Source organism: Notolepis coatsorum (genome assembly GCF_963971535.1).
Source record: "Notolepis coatsorum genome assembly, chromosome: 11".
Lineage (NCBI taxonomy): Eukaryota > Metazoa > Chordata > Actinopteri > Aulopiformes > Paralepididae > Notolepis > Notolepis coatsorum.
Window position 1 is genome coordinate 90,722,233 of NC_140175.1, and position 13,906 is coordinate 90,736,138.

Below are 13,906 nucleotides of genomic sequence, written 5' to 3' on the forward strand. Positions count from 1 at the left end.
TCTCACATGCAATATGGAGAAGGGTGGCATCCCGATAGAGGATGCAGCACATACCTGCTCGCAGGTAGATCGGTCTACATGCAAAGTATATATATCAGGGATGTATACGCACAATGTATAGTATAGTATTTTTCTTTTTTTCGTAAGTCTTTTTTATTTTCCATGTCAGTTGTACCCATTCTGCAATCTGTTAATAAACTTTTCAATCAATCAATCAATCAATTCAATCAATCAATCAATCAATCAATACACGTACCCACATACATATGTTGGAGACACACATGCATGCATGCTATCATGCACACCTACATGTGTCTGGGACGCTTACCGAACACTGTGACCTCATTTTCTTCTTCTAAATTCATGCTATATTATGTTATTATGTTATTTGATACTATCTTGTCTAGCACAGTCTCTGGAGCGTAACAGTAAGAAGCATTTTGTATGAAAGTATTCTGTACTTCTGTATGACAACTATTAAAGAACTTGAACTTGAACTTGAGTTGTTAATGTATTTGTATGAGTCCTTTACATGTTTTGTATGTTCTTACAAAAAAGAAAAAGGCAAATCTTGGAAGTTGCATATGGTGATGTGGAAAGAGATGTTTTGAATATTGGAGAGATTTGTGCAAAAAATATCAAAAAAAAAAAAAAAAATTAAATGCGGGTGGTCGTGCCCGCAAAGATGTGCATAATACAATAGTAATAACATATAATAGAATCCAATAGAACGACATTGTGCAATAAAACAAGTAAACAGAGTAGGGCATATCGGTATATGTACATAAGTTATTTACAGAGCATGGTAGGACATGCTAGGTCCTGTGGTAGTGCAATATTAGCTACGGATGAGGCACTGGGTCTTTATGTACATGCTATATTGGTGGTCAATGTCACTTCGGATTGCTACGACACATCTCTACTGCTTGTGACAGGCTGTGGTGCGTTCCAGACTTTACTCCTGTTGGGAAACTATAGCGATGGTCTGTGCTCACCACACTTTTCTTCGGCCTCCCCGCAGCGAGCCGTCGTCGACCCCCGAGCTTCATTTTACGACGGGCAACAGAGGTGGGTTGAGCCGCTATACTTGGCCCAGCACGGTTAGCGACTCGCCTGAGTGCGTGTGCACGTTTTGATGCATGGCTGATACCAGAGCGGCCGAAGGTGTGTAGCGCTGACAGCAGCTTGGAGGGATTCCCCTTCAGCTGATTGAAGGTCTTTATCATGGCTTTATCATCACCACCCTCTGTAGAGCCTCTTGCTCTGCCTTTGTGCAGCTGGATAACCACACAGACTTCACACAGACTGTCTGTACAATACTGCTGTAGGCCTATAATACTTATGTAAATAAGTAAGGCAATTGAAATATATCTGCAGTACAGCTCAATACACACAATTGTTAAGGGGATGCAGACCAGAGAAAGACTTCCGTCTTGTTTACATCAGGGTCCCCCATTTTCAATTCATCATAAATGTACAGTTCCCTCCCCCTTGTATATATTTACTGTATGTCACAAATGTAACAGTACTGCATGGTCTGCATCCCCTTAACAATTGTGTGTATTGAGCTGTACTGCATTCTGCAATCTGTTAATAAAGTTTTCAATCAATCAATCAATCAATCAATCAATCAATCAATCAATCAATCAATCGGTCACTGTACCCATTCTGCAATCTGTTAATAAAGTTTTCAATCAATCAATCAATCAATCAATCAATCAATCGGTCAGGTCACGTGTACCCATTCTACAATCTGTTAATAAAGTTTTCAATCAATCAATCAGGGCCTGTGGTCACGTGTACCCATTCGGCAATCTGTTAATAAAGTTTTCAATCAATCAATCAATCTGTTAATAAAGTTTTCAATCAATCAATCAATGAATCAATCAATCAATCAATCAATCAATCAATCAATCCCGCAGTGCAACGTGACCCAAATCATACGGCAATCTGTTAATAAAGTTTTCAATCAATCAATCAATCAATCCCGCAGTGCAACGTGCAACGTGACCCAAAATCACGTGACCAAAATCAGCCAATGGAAGCGAGGGGTTGCTATGTGCGGGCTTGTATGTGCGGGGCTTGTAAGCGCTGGTCTCCGGAGCTGCAGCTGGGTACTATTGGAGGCTTTGGCAATGTAAACGTATGTTTCCCATGTGTCAATAAAGCCCCATTGAATTGAAGAAAGAGAGAGAGAGGGAGAAAGAAAGAAAGAGATCGATCAATCAATCAATGCACAAAGCCACACGCACACAGGTCTGATTGGCCACGGTTCCTCGATGTGTCCTGTGCGCGTCTCGGCTTGGCTGGCTCCACCCGCCGCATCACAAGAATGGCGGAACACGTAGCAGGAAGGAATCCCGCGTTTGTTTTGTGGGCCGACGATACCTCCGATCCCGTTTGATGATGGGGCAAACACAAATGCCGCCCATCCTTTGGCAGATCTCGAGACTCCACTAGCCAGCTGTGTTGTTGTTGGCGTCTCCTCCTCCCCGTGAGGTCATCATCATCATCACAGCTGTTTTTTACGAGGGGTGCGCGCGCAGGACGCAGGACTTGACAGCCTGGCGACAAAAACCCAAGGATTTGCACCGATGCTCGGAGTCGGACGGTTACATGTCGTAACTTTAACAACACCCCACAGGGAGAGAGTAACTAGAGTTGCCGGTGTTGTCAACTTTGTAAAGACTCGCAGCAGAAGAAGCCATGGATCTGATCGGCATGCTGAATTTGGACGAGCTGTCCCACGGACTGGCCAGCCTGTCAATGTTTCCATACTTTGACATGGCTCATTACATCGTCTCCGTGATGGCGCTGAGAGAGCAGCCAGGTAAGCTGTTGCTGTTGCCTGGTGACATGATATAACATTCAGCCAGGTAAGCTGTTGCTGTTGCCTGGTGACATGATATAACATTCAGCCAGGTAAGCTGTTGCTGTTGCCTGGTGACATGATATAACATTCAGCCAGGTAAGCTGTTGCTGTTGCCTGGTGACACTAATAACATTCAGCCTGCAGGCAGGCGCTGTTGAAGTCTGGAAAATGTTTTCCAAGTTCACAAACTTCATTCTTTGCGAGACTTTTATTTTAACCACAAAACCTCTTAACTTTTCTATTCCATGTTCTTTTGTACTCTATCTATGTTATTATGTTGTTTAGCCTATTATATTCTTCAATGTTACCCTGACATGTATTTATAATTATATTCTACTCTCTGTGGATAATAGGCTAACCTAGATGCCTATTATACATTTATATTCTATTCTATTCTATTCTACTATGTGTGGATAGGCTAAACACGTGTAGCCTAATTATAGCCTATTATCTTGTACCATTACTGTTATTGTGTAGGCTTATATTGTAGGCTATTCGATTACTATATTCTATTTCATTCCATTGGTATGAATTTAACCACAACATTTATTCTATTCTCTTCTATTCTATATAATCCAATCTAAATGAAGACTAGCCTGTATCCTCTATTGCATGATAATGATTTGAATATCGGTGTGTAACTAAGGCAGCCTGCCCGGATCCAGCTAATCAAATAATGACAACATTAAACAAAGTTTGATTCAATTAGATTCACATTTATTGTCATTATACATCACAAGTACAGTACAATGTAAAGAAGGTTGGCATCCAACCAGAGTGCAAATGTAATACAGTAAAGTGCAATAGAAATATACAATGTAGGCTACAGGTGGTTAAACTGGATATAAAAAAGCATAAGCACTATGCTTCAGTCTGTACCTTTTTTCAGTCACTGTAAATAATCAAATATTGATAAATGATGATGTATATTGTACTTTTTTTTATGACTAAAAAAAAAAAAAAAAAAAAAAACTACTACTAATAGTGCTAATCAGATGAATGTACAGAGTTGTAGCATTAATATGTACAGTGATACATGTATATAAAGACACTATGGTAGTAAGTCATACTGGCCAGCAGTGTAACTAGTAAGATTAGGTACAGTATAAGGGATAATCAGTCCAGTCAGGTCAGATTTATTTGTACAGCCCAAAAATCACATTACTTCATGTCTCAATGGGCTTCACAGGCCCACAACCCCCCTAGCGTACCCCTAATGAAGAGAAGGAAAAACTCCCACAGAGAAAGAGAGAAGAAACTTTAGATGGACATTTGAGAGATCCCCCCCAACGAGGATGGCCCGACGTGCAACAGACGTTGAAGTGGGCATAAACAAAGGGAAGCAAAGACAATTATATGTATCTATCTAGTTAAATCGAACTATTCTGATTTAATGTACATTTAATTTGTGTCTTGATCCAAACAGCTGTAACTATATTATAATAACCATGCGTTAAGAAGACACATAGTGCCTTAGGCTACTTGATGTGTTTCATACCAATCTTAGCTTTGCTCAGATCTTTGCCTTACTGAGATAAAAGCTATAGATATGACGATACAGCGAGTGTGAGATATGATATTCTCTTGGATGTAAAACTAGAGGCCCGTCAATAATTAAACAGCTCCCCTGTTTATCTCTCCCCCGGGGGTGTTTCTACATGACCCAGATTAATTAGATACAGGCCTATACAACTGGTGATCTGGATCTATCCATGAGTTGATTCAGCCCACAAACAGAACTTTCCAAACGGCAGTCACACAAACAGGGGAACAGAACACAGAGGCTAACCGGGTCACAGTGATACAGGTTACTGACTGGACTACAACCAGTGTTTCTTCTGCAGTAATTCACCCTGGTGAACCGTGTTGTACTGGACTGATTTTCAGGTCCCGTGACTCGACTTGGACTTGAGCACTGATGACTCAGACTTGGACTCAAGCATTGACTGCTTTCGGATGGTATATATTGATGGCAATAATCTGTTTGGCTATTGTGTCACAAAGTAAATAAACCCCCTTTGAAACGGTGACCGCTGTGTAATTTATGTTTAATAGACTTCTTTTTATTTTTATGTCAGCTCTTTGACTGCCAGAGTGGAGTGGACTCAACATTGATGACTCAGACTCGGACTCTGGTAATGGGGACTCGACTCGGACTTGACTCGGGCTCTTCTTTGGTGACTTGGACTCGGACTCTGGTAATGGGGACTCGACTCGGACTCGACTTGGACTCTTCTTTGGTGACTTGGACTCGGACTCAAACACTGGGGACTCGAGACTCGACTCGAGATTTAGTGACTCGACTACAACACTGGAACCACCACAGCTACATAAAACAGGAAATTATATACATTCCCATCAAAAGCACAAGCAAGTATATAGGCCCGGTACTTAGACCTAATGCTTTTTTATTTATTTTTTCTCATAATCGGGTGTCCAAATTCATATACATTTAGTGACAACCTGCACTCGAACCGAACTGCTGTAAGAGCAACAGGTCTTTGGATGTGGAACAAATCCGCCCTGCCCCCCTTGCTACAAAACGATTAGCCTACGGAGGAAACCCTGAACAAATGATGGATGAATCAAGATGATACCTCATCTTTTGATTTCACAGACAACACAAACACAACCACGACCACTGTGGTCAGTCCTAACCCTAACGAAAGTGAGGGGAAATAATCTCAACTTTAAATAGCCTGCCGCAGCAGTCTGCCCGAGTGCATAGTACCGGTTTAGGCAAAGTCCGGAGTTCAGCCAAATATGGTTATGTCACTGTGCTAGTGACTGGAGGGACAGGTGGACCTTAACTGCACCCAGGGTCAACCTTCCACACATAAATGGTGACGGATCCCCACACACGGGCTGGTGTCCACACTAGAGCCTGATATATCGGTCGGTCGATATTGGCTTATCACCGATATATCAATATATTGGTGTTTATGTTCCAAGGGGATCAATAAAGGAATATCTTATCTTATGTTACTGGTATTCCACTGTTTGATTAGCCGCCTTTTAAAGGGTTCTAGCGGGCTTGTTCTTAAGCTAGCGTGAATATACTGGTATCATATGAAACTAGAAGAATCTTGAGGAATCCAAAGGTACCAGCCACGTCATGCCACTGGCAAAGGGGGTAGATTTTGCTCCAAAGTTAAGCTATTTTGAGCTAGCATAACTTTTATGGTATGCCCATGACTTGACTTAATGGAGCTACATAAGACTCCTCTTTACAGCCAGGCTAATTTATGCTAGTCACATGCAGAATTAGGCCCAAACTAGTTTTCTGCATGCAGTATGAATAGATTACTTCAGCCTTTCTTTCTCCTTTTTTATTATACGCACGCACGCACACACACACACACACACACACACACACACACACACACACACACACACACACACACACACACACACACACACACACACACACACACACACACACACACACACACACACACAGACATACCGTATATATATATTCACAGTACATTTTGTTCAACTTTCTTTGGTTAAAATATCCCACCCCCCAGTACATATATCTCTGTCACAACACTGATGACTAAAATGTGTGTGAATATCGGCCGATAATGCATATCAGAATAATTTTACTTCCAAATATCAGTATCAGTCGTGCTCTAGTCCACAGACTCCATTTTAGTTCTGTCGTATATCAGTGGTCTATTTTAGAACCTGCCTTAAGTTGCAAGGCATCTGAATTCCCATGGCCTTTTAACCCTGTTCTCTGCCTCCATCCTTCTTGCCCAGAGACAGAGAGCAGGAGGGGAGAGGGAGAGAGAGAGAGGGAGAGAGAGAGAGAGAAGAGAGAGAGAAGAGAGAGAGAGAGAGAGACACCTTTGTGCGCGCATGTGCATGTGTGTGTTAGGACTGCAACAACTAATCGACAACTAGGCTAATCGATTGTAAAAATGGTTGGATCTATGTTATGCTGCACCTTTATGTTTTCCTTTATTATTATTTAAACCATTCAGCTCAAACTGAAGACTTCAACGTGTTTTAGCTTTGAGAACACATGTAAAGACTTGTTATGTGAACTTTATAAAATAAATAACTACATTTGTTGCCCTCTTGATGTATTAGCAGCAGGCATTTATTTTAGCTTTTTGTTTTATAACCATCAAATTGTCAAGTTGTTTGAAAGAGCATCGTACAAGAGGAATATTTTCTTTCTTTTAATCCCATTAATCAAAGTAATAATCATCAGATTAATTGATTATAAAAATAGTTGTTAGTTGCAGCCCTAGTGTGTGTCTGTATCTGTCTACCGTATGTAGCTACTGTATGTGTACTGTGTATGTATGTTTGTTTATGTGTGACATTATGACTACTGTATATTGCGTGTGAATTGCCATGACTCTTGAATGAGGAAGTGTGTCTGCAATTCGAAACTGGCCTCTGTAAATATCCTAACCAAACCCCCTCCAATGTACAGTAAATGTCGTACTAACCCAATAATACACAAGACCCTCTTCTTGGGACCTAGTAAGGTTTTGTGGATACTCCAATGTACAGTTACCCCACCCCGCCTACCCACCCCCCCCCCCCCCCCACACCACCTCCAATGTACAGTCCCCCCCCCCAACCCCACCTACCCAACCTCCTCCAATGTACAGTTTCTTCGTCAAATGTATATACTCTCTTTTTTAGACTCTTTTTGTATCACAAAAAAAGTACTGTATTTGTAAATCTGGTATGTCATAATAAATGTATAGATGTATCATGTAGCAGTACTGTCTATCTGTATGTCATGTATGTTATGATGAATTGAAAATGGGGGACCCTGATGTAAACAAGACGAAAGTCTTTCTCTGGTCTGCATCCCCTTAACAATTGTGTGTATTGAGCTGTACTGTATTGTACCCATTCTGCAATCTGTTAATTAAATGTTCAATCAATCAATTAATGAATCATGTCAACTTCAATAATATAGAGGCCCATTCAGTGTGTGTGTGTGTGTGTGTGTGTGTGCGTGTGTGTGTGCGCAGAGGTCTGTATGAGTGAGGTGAGGCACAGTGTCACTAAAGAAGGAATTAGGTCTGACTTCATCTTAATAAATCCATAGTTGACTTTTGTGATTTTTCTTGTGATTGGCAGAGACACACGTGTCATTTTCCAGGATAGAAGAACTAATTCAGTATGAAAAAAAACCAACCCATTATAAGCGACTCATCAACAAATACAATTCTTATCAACTATTCTTATTAGACTCTAGCAACCGATATATGACTACGATGCAGTCCTGGAGGAAATCCCATGGAGGATGAAGATGAATAGGAAGAGGAAGAGGATTATAAAAGAACCCTCTGACGTAAGAAGAAAACCTTATATAAACCTTTTCCACAGAGTCGCTGAAAAAAATACATCAAGATGTAAAGCACTCAGGAGACACAAGTCAGACCCAGCTCTTCCCCCCAGAAAGGAAAGGAATTTTGCAGGCAGTTTCCCCCTTCTCTCTCTCTCCTTTATATATCCTGCTTTTATCTTCCATTCCACCTCTCTATACTTAGACCCGCTGTCTAAATATAGACAATGCTGGATCTGTTTACGATTCTCACAATTCACTCTGAGACCTTTTGTATTTTTTATGGAAATGCTGTTTATCCAAGAAGAAGAAGAAGAACCAAAGAATATCGTTCAACAAAACACCGGACTGAAAAAACATTTAGGACATGCACAGGAAAAAGGAAAAGAGCTAAATCACTAAAGCCTCACATTGTTTGGTTGGAAGCGAACAGTTTGGACCCAAATGTATTTCCTGTCTACTACTGCATTAGCAAACATTGCAACAGGAAATAATCGTAATAAGCAGTGTAACTAGTAAGAGTAGGTAAGGTATATACAGATATATAGTATCTAAAGATATGTAAAAAAGGATTATATGCAGGTATGTACAGACAGATGTGGATATATACATATATGTACAGTATATACGTTAAGAATAAATATATATATATGGTATTTACAGCATTATTGTTCATGCAATACAGAAAACCATGTCAAAGCGGAAAGCGAACACCGATGGTGCACCGACCAGTAAACGCAGACCTAAGTGTTGCAAGGAGTAGAAAAATAAGCGTGACATTTTATTTAGTAGTGTCAATATGCGGGTACAACAGGCCACGCAATAAAAGCGACACAGGACGAGATGTCAGGAGAGGCTAACGTGGTGTCAGGAGAGGGGCGCACAGCGGCTGCTGAAGTTAAAAAGAATTGGGCTTGTCGTGTGAAATCAGAGTCCAAAAAAATTATCGCAAAACACAGGTGAGAGATTCTGGTCACTAGAGGAGGAACAGAGCCAGCGGGCTCGGGGGTTGTCTGAGGTGTGCCAGCTGCCGCGTCCAAACACATCCAGTGTGCCAGCTGCCGCGTCCAAACACATCCAGTGTGCCAGCTGCCGCGTCCAAACACATCCAGCGTCCTCTTAGTAGTCCAACACTGTGCTCGACGGTGGCACGAGTGCACGCGTCACGGCTCTCATTGTAGGCCACCTCCTGCTCCGTCTGGGGGTTTGTGAGTGGGGGGTCATCAACCAGGGGGCCGCCAGCACATATCCACGATCTCCTAATAAAACAAGTCATTAGAAGAACAGAAGCCTATACTGTGTGCGGGAATGATTAATTACGCACAGATACTGACCTGCTCGAGGTGCACACAGACACCCACGGTGCTGTTTTGTAAGATGTAGGAGTCGTGTGCACCTCTCCTGGGAAGCGGGCGACCACGCTGAGCATGTGGTTTCGGGGCGACGCGGATGATTTGAACTTTGGATGGAGTGGTATTGCTTTATCTTGAGATATGGAAATGCATCTGGGGAGGGTGCCTTGATGCGCATGTGTACATGCATTCAATTGCGCCAATGGTGTTGGGCAGACCAGCAATGGCCTATCCACGACTGCTTTTCCGCATTCTTAAACCCTGTTCTTAGCTTACGAATCCCAGATAAGAAACCATTCAGGAATTCCAGAATTGTCCCGCGAACTGTGTGTAAATTTCTTCTTAACTTTTTCGTAACTGTGTTCAAGAATGAGGTCCATTGTGTGTACTACACTGTCAGTGTGCCTACTTCACTTTACTACACTGTCAGTGTGTCTACTTCACTTTACTACACTGTCAGTAGCGTCGGGAGTTATTCTGAGCAGATGATGGGACACATGGGAAATGGCAGGACAGGGACCAGAGGAAGTGGCCTGGTGGTTGTTATGTCATTCAGTGGACCAGTCTTGAAGCCAGGACTAAGTAGACCACGCCTAGACTTCCTGTTTGGGAGCGTAACAACTCATGTAAGACAATATTCTACATGGAAGATGTAGTCTGGATCTTCTGCCATGTATTTGTAATCGTGGTACATTCATAGGTTAAAGGGGAACTACGTTCACATTTAAGAATTCATTCATGTTATTCCTATGGTCTAAGACAGTCCAAAATATACTAGTGAACATGAACAACTCTCCCAAATCCAAAAACTAGAGTGCTAAAACTCAAATTCGTCATTAGGTATAACGTTTGAAACTGCTCCATAGATAATGAATTGGGAAAGATGGTGGTAAAGGTGACACTGAGGACACTACTATAGAATGAAGCTCATTTTGGTATAAAAAATGTAACATTCTGTGGGTCCACAAAATCTAACTTTAACTAATATTATCACGATATTGTAAGTCACAACCTTTTTTCAACTGCTAATTAATGCCTCAACAGAAAACGTTGTCAATATCTGCAATAGAAATATATATATACAACTGTGTACATCTGTTGTATCTAATAAAATGAATGTTCACCTCACTCCAATCATTTTTATTGCAGCAAAATGCAGGGTTGATAAAATAATGATAGGCTACTTGCCGTCAGTGTCTCGGCATGCAATATAGAGCTGTATAGATCCCCCCCCCCCCCACCCCTAGGAGAGACTAGCTCATGTTCACATATTGATTAAACTTTCCATAGGCCATGGAAATAACATATTGGAATTCTTAATTTGGGGCTGTGTTCCTCTTTAATAGTCCACTCAAAGGCCTAGCTGACATGTGCATGTGTGTGTGTGATATAAGATGTTAAGCTCTCCTCGGGCAGACTTCAGAATCTGTCGGTCACAGGGCTGTCCCGTGCCCTGACTGCCCTCTAGTAGAATGCAGACTGATCATGCACACAGTAGCACACAGTTATATTTACAACACCATGTTGTCAGCATGGAATGGTTGCTACTAGTGTATTGGCTATAGGCTAAACCATGTACATTATCTGCCTTATTGTAGCCCTGGTTTCCACATGTCTTGAGGCTGAAGCATGTTAACCTAGTGTTGGGAGATTGCGACTTGCGAGTGAAAGACAACATGGATTGTTTAGTTTATTTTATTTAGCACGTTTAAAAGACATACAAAGAACAAATATAACAACGTTAAGAGAGAGAGAGAGAGAGATCTCTCTTCCTCACATTTGATATCTGTCCATATGTAAATGACAGGAGGATAACGACCCTTTCAGGATCTTGTAAAGACGTGTTTAGCCTGGGCCTGGTATACTGTGTACGTAGCCAAGAGACCAAAAGACTGGTGCCTTTGACTAAAATGTAAACTGGTCAACCTTTCTGCTGGCCAGACTCTGATACCTTGTTTTGGATTGTTGATGGTTACATACTGTACCTGTCAGATGTAATGGCTAGAGTAGGAGCTTGTAAACAGGGCTAGTCCAGTTACTGTGTACAAGTCGTTTACTACTGTGTGTTCAGCAGCAGGTAAATATCATCCATCACAAAAGAGGAAGGGGGTGATAATATGAAGTCTTTCCATGACGTACACTACAATTTAGTCTATCTGTAACGTTAGTATATCTTCGACTCCACTCAATTTGGACAGATTGAATACAGAGATACACTCAATTGCTTCCTTTTACTCTGTCCTGGGAGTTTCATTAGACAAGGCTATGAGAGCTGTAAATTCCTAATTGGTCTGAGCTTCATTAGATAAGGCTACGAGCTGTCAAAATCCTAATTGGTCTTCATCAAACAGATTGCTTTATGCTCTAAAACAGCTCTAGTAGAAACAGAAGGGACTCCTTGAATCCTGCACATCCAATGTACAAAGTATTTTAAAAATCACAACTACCTACCTCAAACTATAGTCTACCCATATAAGTCTGTATGATGGCATGTACAATAGCTCTGTATATACCGTACTTATACATTTATATATTTATATTTACAGCATAGCCTATATATATCCATATCTGTCTGAATATACCTGCATATAATCCTTCTATATACCTACGTATACACCTGCATATAACACATACAACACTGTATGATAGCATGTACAATAATGCTGTATATACTGTATATATATATATATATATATATATATATATATATATATATGTATACTTGCATATAATAATTTTCTGTATATACTATATCTGTACATATCCCTTACCTACTAGTTACGCTGCTGACCAGTACGACTTACTACCATAGTGTCTTTATACCTGTATCACTGTACATAGTAATACTACAACTCTGTACATACATTTGATTAGCACTATACTCAGTAGTACTACTTTATATATTTTATACCCAGTTTAATCACCTGTATATTGTATATTACTATTGCACTTTACTCAATCATCTTTATTAACAGACACGGGGTCCACAGAGTAAAAAACAAACACACAAACATAATCAACAAATGACATCACAATAAATAAAAACATAAACCAATAGCAGCTCTACAACAGGGCACTGTACCAATATTTCCAGATACAGGACTGGAACTTGATGTCACTGAGACCAGGTTGCGTCAGCAACAGGATGATCCTGTTCTGAGACACATTCAGATGACGGGTACATTTGTACGTCACGTGTCTCAGCAGAGCATGAAAGGAGTTAACTGTTACATTTGCACTCTGGTTGGATTCGTTCTTTTCGTTGTACTGTACATTCTAATCTGATCTAATAGTATACATGTATCTGCAGCTTCTACGCTGATCCAATACATGCTGACTTTGCAGCTTGTTCATAGACAGACAAAGAACCCTCTGCACACCAACACAGCTTCAGTGCTTCTCAAGAGGCCCGTCGGTGAGCAGGGCGTGCTGCTGACTCTGCTAAATAAAGGTGTTGACAAAGCAACTCTTCTGTTTACTATTTGTAAAAGTGCTGAACCCGTGAACCCACAGGCCTACAGCTGCTGTGGGACGTAAAAAGAGTGACTATATACTTCACGAGAAGCTATACTCCTTCATGACAGTAAATAGCGTACGAGTGACTATTTAGTGACTATTTACTTCATGATAACCTACTCCTTCATGACAATAGATAGCGTAGTCCAGTCTTCAGGCCACTAATTTAATGACTATTTACTTCATGAGTGACTATTTAGTGAGTATTTACTTCATGAGAACCTACTTTCTCCTGTATTGATTCCAGCTTGTAGTGTGTAATTTGGAGGGAAGTTGCCTCCATCTGTCGACTGTCACCCTTCCCCCGAACTATGAATCACTAAAGACACTTTTTTAACTGCTGCTGTGACCCACTGTCACCGCAATTTATATGTAAATACTGATCGGAACGTGCAATGTTACTCACTGTGCCTTGTATTATATTTATCTATTTAAAAAAAATGTACCTTATTTTCTAGCACTCGCTTGTATTTAAATATGTTTAAGGTAAGTATTGTGTGATTTTTGTGGGAAGGGCGGACTAGCAAAGTAAGATTTTCATTGTACGGCAAACTGTCTGTTTAACTGTGCACATGACGATAAACAATTGTGAATCTTGAGATTGTGGGTAACATTCTCTGCAGCGACGTTCAAACGTCCCCTTCAGCATTAACCACTACGTGGTAACTAACCACAGGAAGCGCATCACAGACGACTATACACGCTGCTAAGAGTCACCGGATAAAAGCCCCTCTGTTTCCAACTTCTACGCTCTCTGTCTGATCAGTGACACTGCAGAACAAGTGTCTGGCTGTAAGGCTTTGATGGAAAAAAACTAAAACTAAGTAATCCAATCAAAGAAAAACC

At 40.9% G+C, this 13,906-nt stretch overlaps 1 protein-coding gene across 1 annotated transcript in view; it reads left to right on the plus strand.

Annotated features, from left to right (window-relative positions):
* The first annotated feature begins 2,370 nt into the window (after window positions 1–2,370).
* Window positions 2,371–13,906, plus strand: part of tmem38b (transmembrane protein 38B) — a 56,318-nt gene continuing 44,782 nt past the window's right edge. The window contains exon 1 of the mRNA XM_084325511.1: window positions 2,371–2,830. Coding sequence (XP_084181637.1) covers window positions 2,707–2,830 — 124 coding nt within the window. The 5' untranslated portion in view covers window positions 2,371–2,706. The remainder of the gene's footprint in view (window positions 2,831–13,906) is intronic.